General features: G+C 40.5%; 1 protein-coding gene across 1 annotated transcript in view; it reads left to right on the top strand.

The window, feature by feature from the left end:
• Positions 1–12178, top strand: part of LOC141192340 (uncharacterized) — a 28795-nt gene extending 16617 nt beyond the window's left edge. The window contains exon 8 of the mRNA XM_073661857.1: positions 11038–12178. Coding sequence (XP_073517958.1) covers positions 11038–11818 — 781 coding nt within the window. The 3' untranslated portion in view covers positions 11819–12178. The remainder of the gene's footprint in view (positions 1–11037) is intronic.
• Positions 12179–12672: the final 494 nt, after the last annotated feature.

Below are 12672 nucleotides of genomic sequence, written 5' to 3'. Positions count from 1 at the left end.
GATAATAACAAAACATAGATAAAGGCGAAAAAAAGGAGAGAACAGCTAAAGTCTCCCATTTGCTTGAGCGGATTGATCTCCTTGACAAACAACATAAATGATCTGCTTCCCTCCAGGTATATGCAGACCTGCTTAACGCTAGAAGGGAGCTAAAGTAGTTTTATGGATGGGTACTTGAAAATATTGTGTAATTTCAGGGCACCTACTTATGGAAGGAACCAAGTGGAAGCTTCCATTCTCGGTACTAGATATGGGGCCTCCTCGAGAAAATGACTTAAAATGTCCTACACTAAAGTTAATATATAAGGCGTGGGATAGGGGTAAAAATATTCTGGGGATTGGAAAGTACACAAACTATACCCCTTTATGGCACAACTATAACTTACCAGAGCTACATAAACTAAAAAATGTTAGTGAGTGGAAGGATAGGGGTATATGTTTGGTGTCACAACTCTTGAGGGATGGATTATTCAAGATGTTTGAACAAATAAAGGCAGATTTTAACCTTCCGCATAGAGTGTTTTATCAATATCTGCAAATACATCTTGCATATAGTACACAACTAGAATAAACGCCATACTGATTGACATCACTCAATATATACCATTACTACATCGTTAGATACAAAAGGTCTAATATCCCTTATTTATAGGCAGTTACTGGCCCTACATTTGGATAAATATCCTTTGATAGTTAAGACAAAATGGGAGGAAGATGAGGGTCCCTTATCTGAGGAGCAATGGGGGAAATACTGGATTTGACACCGAAACTTTCATTGTCGGAGTCACAAAGATTGTCCCGAATTCTTCTCATTCATAGGGTATATAGATCCCCAAGTATTTTATTTAAAATTGAAATACAAACGGATGAAACATGTCCTAGATGTGGTCAAAATGACGTCCACCTGATGCATATGACGTGGGAATGTGTAAATATTGGCGACTACTGGAAGGGGGTGATCGCTCTTGTACTATCTGTATTTGGGATACAACTTCAGTTGGAACCTAAAATCTGTATCCTAGGACTCCTGGGAGATGTCGTAGATCCAGACTCCCATATGGCAGTAGCCAGCTCAAGAATATTATTCCAAGCCAGAAAGTTGTTGGCACTACATTGGATAGACAATTCTCCCCTAACGATAACAGAACTAAACTCCAGGATAAATAACACTCTATGCTTGGAAAGTGGATCTTATATTAAAGGAAAGCTCTCAAGAAATCTATACACATAAGGGAGCAATGGTTAATTACCCCAGGTATTGCTTCAGAAATACTATACTGGACCATTTGTACATATCCCTGCAGTTAACCAGGAATTTATATCCTTATACCTAAGGTGTCAGCTAATAATAATGGTCTCAGTCCACACAATTGCCCCTTCTTAGATATATTCTTTTTCTTTTGATGTCCCAATAGGGGAAAAAAAGCCATCAGGAAGTATTCAGATATTTATGTACAAATGTAAAATTACTATTCCAAAACATTGTACTATAGAGCGATATTGAGATTTATATCATTGTAAACCGGTTCTTGTATTGTTTACTTCTTTTTTCTTTCTTTTTATTTTTTTTGTCACAAAGTTTGTATGACAAAAACAAAATGTTGGTCTTTCTTTCTTTTTTTAAATAAAAATGATCTGATTGAAAAAAAGAAAGGAGCGAAGGTCTTTACTAGATCAAACATATACAAAATATCAAGATCACATGTGAAGGTACTCGTATGAATTCACAGATAAATGTGGTCTCTCATTGACAAGGAAGTTACATCCACGGATGCAAAGGACATACGGCTCCGGCAAAAATTAAGAGACCACTGAACAGTTTTCTATTGGAAAGCATGGAAAGACTGGTGGAAAGCATGGAAAGACGAATGAAAGCTGTGATTAAAAATCATGGTTAGTCCACCAAATATTGATTTCACATTTAAAACTTGAGTAATTTGAGGTCTGAAAGCACTGTTTCTTTTTTAGTATTTTGACACTTTATCATTTGCTGCAAATAAATACAAAATTTTTAGCTTTGAATTTTGGAGACCTGTTGTCAGTAGTTTATAGACTAAAACAACAATGTACATTTTACTGTATAATATACCTATAAAGAGAAAAATCAGAGAAAATGAAAATTTTGCAGTGGTCTCTTAATTTTTGCCAGAGCTGTATGTATCCAAAACAAAAGGAGCACGACTGCTATAAATTCATAACCCCACTGACATAGCTGACATATTTCATTGCTGTTATAGCTCACTACATAATATTCATGGAAAATACCACAACATGTCACCTAATTTTCTTGAAACAAAAATTTACAAATATATTATGGACTCTGCCCTTCCTTCCTTACAGACCCCTGAGCAGGAGATACTAGACAAAGCTTTCACTGAACAACAGATAGGAGAGGCCATTAAATCATTCCCTATCGGGAAGAAGAGCCCTGGGGCAGATGGATTCAATAATAGATTTTATAACATGTTTGCACCTCTGTTATTACCATTAGTGTTTAATAATATCTCAGAAGACTCCCCCTTTGCCCCCCAATCACTTGAGGCTCACATAACAGTTTTATCAAAGCCTGGAAAAGAACTAAATGCCTGCCCTAATGTTCATCCAAATTCATTAATACACATCAAAATATTCTCTAATATAATTGCACCATGGCTCTCCCACTACCTACACTCAATTGTTAGCAATGATCAGGTTGGCTTTGTTAAGGGTAGAGAAGTGCGTGATATTACAAATAAAACATTGTTAGTTTCACGTGCAAAAAAACAGGGGCTCCCAATGTGCCTTGTTTCTGTGGACGCTGAAAAAGTGTTTGCCAGAATGCACTGGACTTTCTTGTAGAGCACATTACGAAAAATTGGGTTAGGCTCTTTCTTGTTATCTAAAATTCTCTCCTTCTACACTGACCCTAAAGCGATAGGGTAAACGGCCTTCTATATAACACATTTTCTATTAAAAATGAGACAAAGCAAGAGTGTCCCTTATCACCTCTCCTATACACATTGGTGATGGAACATTTCGCGGTAGCATTACAAAAAAATCCAGATATTAGTGGAGTTACTATAGGCTCACATCACTATAAACTAGCTCTATACGCAGACGACTTGTTGCTCTATTTTCAAACCCAATTATCTCATTTCCTTCTATACTAAAGGAATTCGAAGAATTTGGCCAAGTAAGCGATTTTAAAGCCAACTACTCTAAATCAGAAGCAATAACATAAGACAAAAGCTAATTTTTAACTTTCTCTTTAAGTGGCAGAAAGACACACCTAAGTACCTCGGTACGTAAACTCCAGGGAACATGGATGATCTGTATAGTTTAAATTATATCACTGTCCTTGAACAAACTCTTCAAAATTTAATGAATTATAGCTTCAATCCCTTGTCCTGGTTTGGTTGTATTTATGTGATAAAATGGACATTTTGGCAAAACTTCTTTATATATTCCAGATCGTTCCTGTCTGCGCGCCTCAGACCTTTTTCTCCCATTTCGACAACGCTATTAGGTAGTATGGGGAATGTTGAGGTCTAGTATTCGTTTTAAAATATTGTGATGTTCCAAAAAATAAAGGGGGGTACTAGTATGCCTGACCTAAAAAAATTACCATCAATCTTTGATTCTTATGAGAGCAGTGGACTGGTTCACGTCTGTGGAACATAAGCAATGAGTGAAACTGGAAGGGGACCTCTATCCGTGGATACTCACATCTCTACCTTGGATTGACTGACTAAATACATGTACAAACTAAACAATTACCAATACCCACTCAACACTTTTTGAAAACATGGGATCAAGTCTTAATCTCATCGTCTATACCACGTAGGTTGGGTCCATTAATGCCAATGTTTGGCAACCCAGATTTTCCCTCTGCTTAAGGTACAGACTCATTTCTAATCTGGGACTGATCTGATGGGGTTAGATTGAGACACATTCTCATGGGATCAGGCTCTTTTCCTTCCTTTATAGAACTTCGCGGCTCCTTTCCAATTAGGAGTCTATCCTGCCTGGCTTATTTCCAGCTCAGGTCATTTATAAATTCTAACATATTTCTAGTATAAAGGATGAACTCACTCTGTTTGAACCCTTAATCACTCAAGTAGGTCCTTGTACTAAACTTCTATCTTGCATACACAAAGCAACACAAATGGATACCAGCAATGACCCTCTACCCTTTACTAGGGTTGGGAGAAGGAATTGTGTCATCAAATTTCAGAGAAGGATAGGCAAAAAACATTCATACTCTCCCACAAATTATCTATTACTTGCCGTGCCCAAGAGAAAAACGATAAGATTCTATCTAGATGGTACCATTGTCACACTATGCTATGTAGCATCTTCGGACTTGTGCTGGCAGTGTGGTGGTGCAGACTGGTCTGTATTACATATATGGCGGAAATGCCCATCATCATCGGATTCGGTGGACTACGTTGGACCACCTGCATGCTTTTTTGGGGGGGGTTTAATAAATTAGTGAACCAGGAAAAGTGTTGGGGAGTGTTTATTCAAATTAAGTATTTTTTCGTGGGTGTTTTTATTTTTGATTACTGGGTCAGTAATGGGGTTGTCTGATAGACACCTCTCCATTACTATCACCAGGGTTTGATGCCAGCTGTGAGTTTTGACAATCCACAGCTGACATTAACCCCAAGATACTTTACACCAATTGTCAATGCATCTGGGTAATAGGGAAGAGCAAAGGCAAAAAGCCATAGTTGGGGCATCTCGTGTGATGTGCCACTTCTGGGGTGGCTATGAGCTGGTATTTTTAGGCTGGGGAGGGCCCAATAACCAGGGACCTTCCCAACTTGATAATATCAGCTCTCAGCTGTCTGCTTTACCTTTGCTGGTTACAAAAAAATAGGGGGACCCCATGACACTCGTCCAATTATTCAGGATGGACATCGGAGCGATTTATAATCCGCTGATGTGAGCGAACTCTCAGCCGGACTCTGAATATAGTCTATCAAGGCCGCCCTCCCTGGAAGGGGTTAAACATACGAAATTTCGGCCTTTTAGCACCTGGTATGAAGTGGATAGCACAATCTTATGCCGCCACATAGTAGACGTCCGGTAACTGGTGATAATCACCTCATGTGTCGTCTATTTGTCTCCAAGCAGGAAAATCCCACGTTACATTCCTCACATAAAACTGTAGAAAAGGCGGCGCGGGGTAATTGTGCCAGTAGTGAGGGGCAAATAATGCCGGAAATGTCACTGACTGCGGAGACGTCTCCATGTAGCGTCTTCGCTCCAGATATCACTGTACAGGAGCCGCACAGTTCACACTGTGCATCCACTGAGGCCCCTGATCATGTGACCCCTGACTCCTCCCCTCCTGTGACCTCATCACAGGTCCTGTGTGCACAGAACAGCCATATATGTGGTGGCGGCTCTGCAGGTGGAGGTATGTGGAGACCCCCATTACTGGGCGCAGGGGGCATTAACCCCTTCAGCACGGAGACTCTTTTGGGGTCTCTGTGTGGTGTGAACAGTGAGGTAATAGCTGTGGACAGAATGCGGCTTAGCTGGTTCCCGTCCACATTAGATCCATTCAGACGACTGCAGGATGAAGGACAGAAGCCCAGAGAAGTCCTCACACAGCGCCATTATTCCTCTCCTAGCTCCAGCACAGTAATGTAGATAGTAGTGATAACCGTCCACACATAGAGGATGATCCAGGACCTCAAATAACATAAAACTTTTATTCCTTCATTTTATAACCTTATGTCACAATAATGATGGGACGTCATCAGAACATTGGAGGAAAGAATCCAGAGAGAATTAAGGTGGAGGTGACGCGTTTCGGAGTGATACTTCTTACCCAGAACCGAAGGTAAGAATGAAACCCGAGCAGGATATAAATGTCTCCGGAGCAGCCGCTCCTGTGCACAGGATGAATGGCGGCATTAATAGATGTAATAGATGTGATACAAAGAAAGACAATGAAGAAACACAATCATCTTACAGTCATCACAATATGGCCCCTTCACCGGTCTGGTAATGTAAGATCAGATCTTCCTTCTCTTTATACCCTCCGGTACGATGGATTTGGCCTCAGTGTCCAGGAAGCTTCACAGTTCAGCAATGCCCCTCCGCCATCTCCCCTCCACCTGAACTATTTACCCTTTCACTGCCACAAAACTGAAAGTTCTTTCAGTCCCTTAGGAAATGTGTGGAAACATTGGAGGGGTTAATCGCCGCGGGATTAGTGGGGTCTCCTATGTGCTCATTAATTCTCTGCCTTATTTACGGGTGGTGCAGCCGACATATCTGACATTACATCCCAGACACTGAATACAATATACCACAAATTCACTGCTGCAGGTGATACATTGTGTAATGAAATGTTTTATTTAATGTGATTAAATCTATTTCTTGTGTTCGGCATATTTACATGGTGGACATTTATCAATGCCGCATTTGTGAAAACCCAGAGGTGTAAGCCAGGTTCTCGTTATGTGTTTCTCTTGTGATTAAACTAGGAGACAGGAGTTGTGAAAGGGTCGGGCCCGAGAACAAACATCCATCTCATAAAACCATCAAACCACCATCTTGTGAGAAACGTATTCAGCTATAGACTCCGAGGAAGAAACTGCTTGTTGTCTGTGGCCTAAAATATATAGGTTTTATTGCTAGATGTAAAGAAGGAAACTAGATACTGTAAAACCTAAATCTCCTCATAAATTTTCCCTTATTGTCTCCAGTAATTGTATTATTACACAGGATTTTTATGATGTTACATCGGCTCATCTTCTCCTCATTCAGATCTCTACAATATCGGATCCTCTCAGTGAAGATCTTCTATATAAGAGAATTTTCCTGATTTACCAATCAAAGATGGACATGAACAGAGAGAAGATGGCGGAGAGGATATTCCACCTCACCCTAGAGATCCTCTTCCGGCTTACTGGAGAAGTGAGAGATTCTGATGACATCACATTACATCATTCTTATCTATGGGAATAATAGATGGACAGAACTGGAGAGGTGAGGACTCTGGAAATGTCTGTAGTGAGATGTATTAATGTGTCTCTCCATAACCAGGATTACACAGTAGTGAAGAAGACCTCTAGTGAGCGCTGTCAGGACCCTGTGTCTGAGGGAAGGGGAAGACCCCTGAGCCCAATCACTGGGCCTCCATCTCACCCTCTGATACATGAGGACATCAATGACCAGAAGATCCTAGAACTCGCCTACAAGATTATTGAGCTGCTGACTGGAGAGGTGACACTGCTGGGAATGCTGGGACATTATACAGTAACGCTATTAAGGATTGGGGTGATGACGGTATCATTGTATGTGTCAGGTTCCTATAAGGTGTCAGGATGTCGCTGTCTATTTCTCCATGGAGGAGTGGGAGTATTTAGAAGGACACAAAGATCTGTACAAGGACGTCATGATGGAGGTTCCCCAGTCCCTCACATCCCCAGGTAATAGACAGGACTAAATACACACGGCCTATAATTATCTGTATGTAAAGAATGAATTCAGTCCCTGTATGTGTTTCCTCCAGATCTATCCAGTAAGCGGACAACACCAGAGAGATGTCCCCGTCCTCTTCTTCCACAGGACTGTAAACAAGAAGATCCCAATGTTCCTCAGGATCATCAGGTAGATGAGAGAAGGTGTCATGAGATCTCCCCTATGATGTGTAGACGGCTGTGAAGGTCTTGTGCTCAGTCTTGTTTTATCCACCAGTATTATATGGTTTATATTTGTGTAATGAGAACGGTGGAGATGGTAGGATTAGAGCTGATCATAGATGTGATTTCTCCATCTGTCTGTCACTTTTACAATATTTGTTTCAGGGTGAAGATCTGACCCATAGTAATACTACAGAGACATATGTGAGGGGTGATGATCGGTGTAAAGAGGAGATTCCTACATATGACTACCCAGGTGAGTAGTAACCACTAAATGCAGAGAAGTCACAAATTCTTCTCAATCACCGGCTGTGGCTGCTTTATCGGTGGTGTAGTCCGGCCGTATCACAATCGTGTGATCATCATTTTGCCTCTAGATCAAAACATTCTCCTCTTCCAAAAACAAAACTGTTCAAATGACTTTGGGCATTGAAAGTCCTTTCTGTGCTGCTGAATGTTCTCATATGGTCCCTACAAGATCAGGTCCAGTCTTTCTGACCAAACTTTGCCTTTAGAATCGACAACATTAAATGTGCAGTGAGGGACAAGTGTGAATTTCTGTCCAATAACAACAAAGTTTCCCTTTATCCTGACTTTACAATTTATTTTAAAACCAACTAACTTCAAACAGGATTGCGATAAACTACATAAAAACATTACACCTGTGTCATGATATATCTCTAAGCTAAATTTAAGATACCTCAGCTCTGCACTATTATAAAAAGTTCTCTTTGAATGTCTAATATTTCTTCTTGAAACTCATCTGACAGAAAATATTGGCTCTTTCGATAGTTTAGATTGCCAAGAGCCACCGAGCCCCATGCTCTAATTACCCCCGAGAGGTTTCACCACTAGTTACTCATTTTTCTCTGATGGAGACTGTTGAGTTTGATCATTTCAGTAGATGTGTTATTGTCTATAGTCACAGTTTTTGACTACAGTAGTTAGTTCCCAAAATACTCTGATTTAACCCCTTCCTGCAGCCAGTTTTGTGTTCCTATCAGGGCCCATTTTTCAGATCTAACGTGTGTCACTTTATGTGGTGATAACTTTGGAATTCTTCACAAAGGATAATAGGAAACAGATGGACCTTACAAATTATTTTCCACCTTTTCTTGAATCCGACAATACCCTATATACGGTTGTACACTACTGTCTGGGCACATGGCAGGTTAAGAAGGGAAGGAGCGACATTTAACTTTTTGAATGCAGATCTTGCTGGAATAGTTTGCAGACACAATGTATTGGGGGCACTGTTCATGGTCACCTAGCAGCTCAAAAGATGGTCACCATGAACAGGCTTAGCACTATCCCTGTATTTCGCATCATCCATCTTCCCCTCGACTCGGACCATTTTCTCTGTCCCTGCTGCCAAAACACATCCCCACAGTATGATTCTGCCACCTGTTTACATTTGTGGCCAAAAAGTTAAATTTTGGTCTCATCTAACCACAGTATCTTCCTCCTTACATTTGGGGAGTCTCCCACATGTCTTTTGGCAAACTCAAAACAAGCCTTACAATTTTTGTGTGTAAGTAAATGATTTTTTCCTTCGGGGGTAAAGGGGTTCTCTCGAGTTCTGCACCGCCATATATCTCATCTTTCATTTCTCTCTATCACCCCTCCCGTGCCCTCCGTTCTGCAATTGATCTAAGACCAACATCCTCTTTAATCTGAACCTAACACCTCCGTCTCCGAGACTTCTCTCGTGCCGCGCCAGTTTTCTGGAATGCCGTGCCCCAAACGATCCGACTAATATCTAGCCCCCATGTCTTCATGCTTTAAAAACACATCTGTATCACCTCAACTCACTAACCTAACTCTCCTATGTTCCCTCCTAAATGTTAATCTGCCCCTGCGTATTCATCTGTCTCCACATCCTCCATGCACCAAATAGCACACAGATACTGATACTGGCTGATGACCATGTTCTAACTATTGTGTCCCCCCATTTCCATACAGATTGTAAGCTTGCGAGCAGGGCCCTCGCTCCTCCTGTAGCTGTTTAAATGTGATACATTGTATTGTTTATATTGTCTATACATGTCCCTATTTAATTGTAAAGTGCTGCGGAATATGTTGGTGCTATATAAATAAAAATTATTATTATTATAGCAGTATCTACTCCGTTTTCTCTGTATCTGGACTTACACAGAAACCCCTAGGCTTGGGCCATGGTGGGCCATGACAAAAGGCAGAAAACTAGAGCTGTAGAAATCCCCATAAAGTGACTCCATTTTGGAAATTATAACCCTGAATGAATTAATCTTTAGAAGTAGGGAATATTTTGACTCTACAGGTACTTTTCGGAAATTAGCACGCAGTGGATGTTGGAGAGTGAAAATTGTGCATTTGCCATTTTGTTACCCAACACATAGTGCCCACCTTGTGCTCCAGGAGACACACTCTGTAAATTAAGTGGATTCTTCTCACTATAGTTATGCCAAATACATGGATGCTAAATGTGGTTTGGACACACTGCAAGGCTCCGAAGTGAGGGGGAGATTTGACTTTGGGAGAGCAGATATTGCTGGATTGGTTTATGGAAGCCATGTTGCTCTTCAAGAGCCTTTGAGACACTAATAATGTGGAAACCTCCGTTTTTCCACTGACAGATGATGGGCCTGAGTGGGGGCTTGTTCTTTGCGGGATGAGTGGAAGTTTTTATTGGTATTATTTTCCCCAGGTTCATCCTATGAGGTTTTCTATTAGACTGTGAACTGTCATTGTCTTGCTGAATAATTCATATTTTTACAGAGAGTTTAAGTAGAAATGTTAAAAAATATAAAATTCAAGGATATTTTAATGAAAAATAATAATTGATTTTTATCATAGCAGATGACTGTACCAGGAGATCAGAGGGACAGCTGACATCTTCAATTTTTAAATCAGACGATCTTGAGATCCCACAGGATACAATTGAAGTGAATGCCATTACTCCAGATATACCATCATCCCTTCACAGCAAAAATCTGTCATCTGATCCTTTGAAACAGGTCCTGTCTTCTGATTCATTACCGACTACTAAGGAAAATCATAGTCACAAAATAAGCACTAAAAAACAAACTGCTCCTAAAGCAAAGAAGCCATTTTCACATTCAGAATGTGGTAATAGTTTTCCCCACGAAAAGTCTTTTCCTATACATCAAAAAATTCATACGATAGAGAATAGATTTTCTTGTTCCAAATGTGAGAAATATTTTAGCAGGAAATCCAATCTTGTTATTCACCAGAGAACTCACACAGGGGAGAAGCCTTTTTCATGTTCAGAATGTGGGAAATGTTTTAACCAGAAATCAGCTGTTGTTATACACCAGAGAACTCACACAGGGGAGAAGCCTTTTTCCTGTTCAGAATGTGGGAAATGTTTTCCACATATGACTAGTTTTATCAGACATCAGAGAATTCACACAGGGGAGAAGCCTTTTTTATGTTCAGAATGTGGGAAATGTTTTCCACATATGACTAGTTTTATCAAACATCAGAGAATTCACACAGGGGAGAAGCCTTTTTCATGTTCAGAATGTGGAAAATGTTTTACACAGATATCAACTTTTATCAGACATCAGAGAACTCACACAGGGGAGAAGCCTTTCTCATGCTCAGAATGTGGAAAATATTTTACACACATGACTAGTTTTATCAGACATCAAAGAATTCACACCGGGGAGAAGCCTTTTTCATGTTCAGAATGTGGAAAATGTTTTCCACACATGACTAATTTTAGCAGACATCAGAGAATTCACACAGGGGAGAAGCCTTTTTCATGTTCAGAATGTGGGAAATATTTTAACCAGAAATCATCTGTTGTTATACACCAGAGAACTCACACAAGGGAGAAGCCTTTTTCTTGTTCAGAATGTGGAAAATGTTTTATACAGTTATCAACTTTTATCAGACATCAGAGAACTCACACAGGGGAGAAGCCTTTTTCATGTTCAGAATGTGGGAAATGTTTTAACCAGAAATCAGCTGTTGTTATACACCAGAGAACTCACACAGGGGAGAAGCCTTTTTCATGTTCACAATGTGGGAAATGTTTTAACCAGAAATCAGCTGTTGTTATACACCAGAGAACTCACACAGTGGAGAAGCCTTTTTCATGTTCACAATGTGGGAAATGTTTTGTGAAGAAATCATCTCTTCTTAGTCACCAGAGCAGTCACACAGGATAGAAGCCATTTTTATATTCTTAATGTGGAAAATGTTTTCCTTGAAAATAAACTCTTAATAAACTTTAGAAAAGTAAGACAAGGGAAAAGCCTTTTTCATGTCCAAAATGTTGAAAATGTTTTAACTGAAAATTGTATCATCTTAAAGAGGTTGTTCACTACTAGGACAACCCATGTCATTCCTCATGTTTGGCCTAGCTAAAATAAAAACACTCATACTCAGCTCCCATGCCAGCGCCGTTCCAGCGGTGCCGGGACTCACATTCCCGGGGTTGTTACATCACATGAGCCCTGCACCCAGTCAGTGCTGTCTTCACTGTCCCCACCTTCGGACATATTGAACATCAACTGGAAGCCAGGGCTGCAGCTGCTCTCAGATTTCCTCATGATGTTTGATTTTTCTGAACATGGAGACAGTGATTCTGGCACTTACTGGGCTCACACGACGTAACAATCTCACATGAGCCCCAGGAACGCACATGCCGACACCGCTGGAATGGTGCCGGCATCGGAGGTTTGATACAAATCTTACAGACTGTTTGATACAGAAAATATAACATATAATAAAATATCATATTTACAGGATTTAAAAAAAACACCCCCATCCCTCCCTACCAGAACCCCCCCTTTTCAACCCTCACCCATCTGATTTTGCATAAGACTATCATCCCTCCCTGACGTACAAATACCAAATGTATCATGAATTGCACAACATTCTATCCATCCTATTGTAATGCACACGCCCGGGCTGAGCGGCGTGTGCGTGTGATTGTAGTGATTCCACTGGACCGTGCCGGAGAGTGAATGCCTGGAGGGGCTTAACTAGGTATTCACCCGATCCGACCAGGGTCGCACGA

This window comes from Phyllobates terribilis, unplaced genomic scaffold (genome assembly GCF_046119375.1).
Source record: "Phyllobates terribilis strain yellow unplaced genomic scaffold, ASM4611937v1 Scaffold_60__1_contigs__length_8166268, whole genome shotgun sequence".
NCBI lineage: Eukaryota > Metazoa > Chordata > Amphibia > Anura > Dendrobatidae > Phyllobates > Phyllobates terribilis.
The sequence above is the reverse complement of the archived record's forward strand: the minus strand, read 5'-3'. Positions and strand labels throughout refer to the sequence as shown.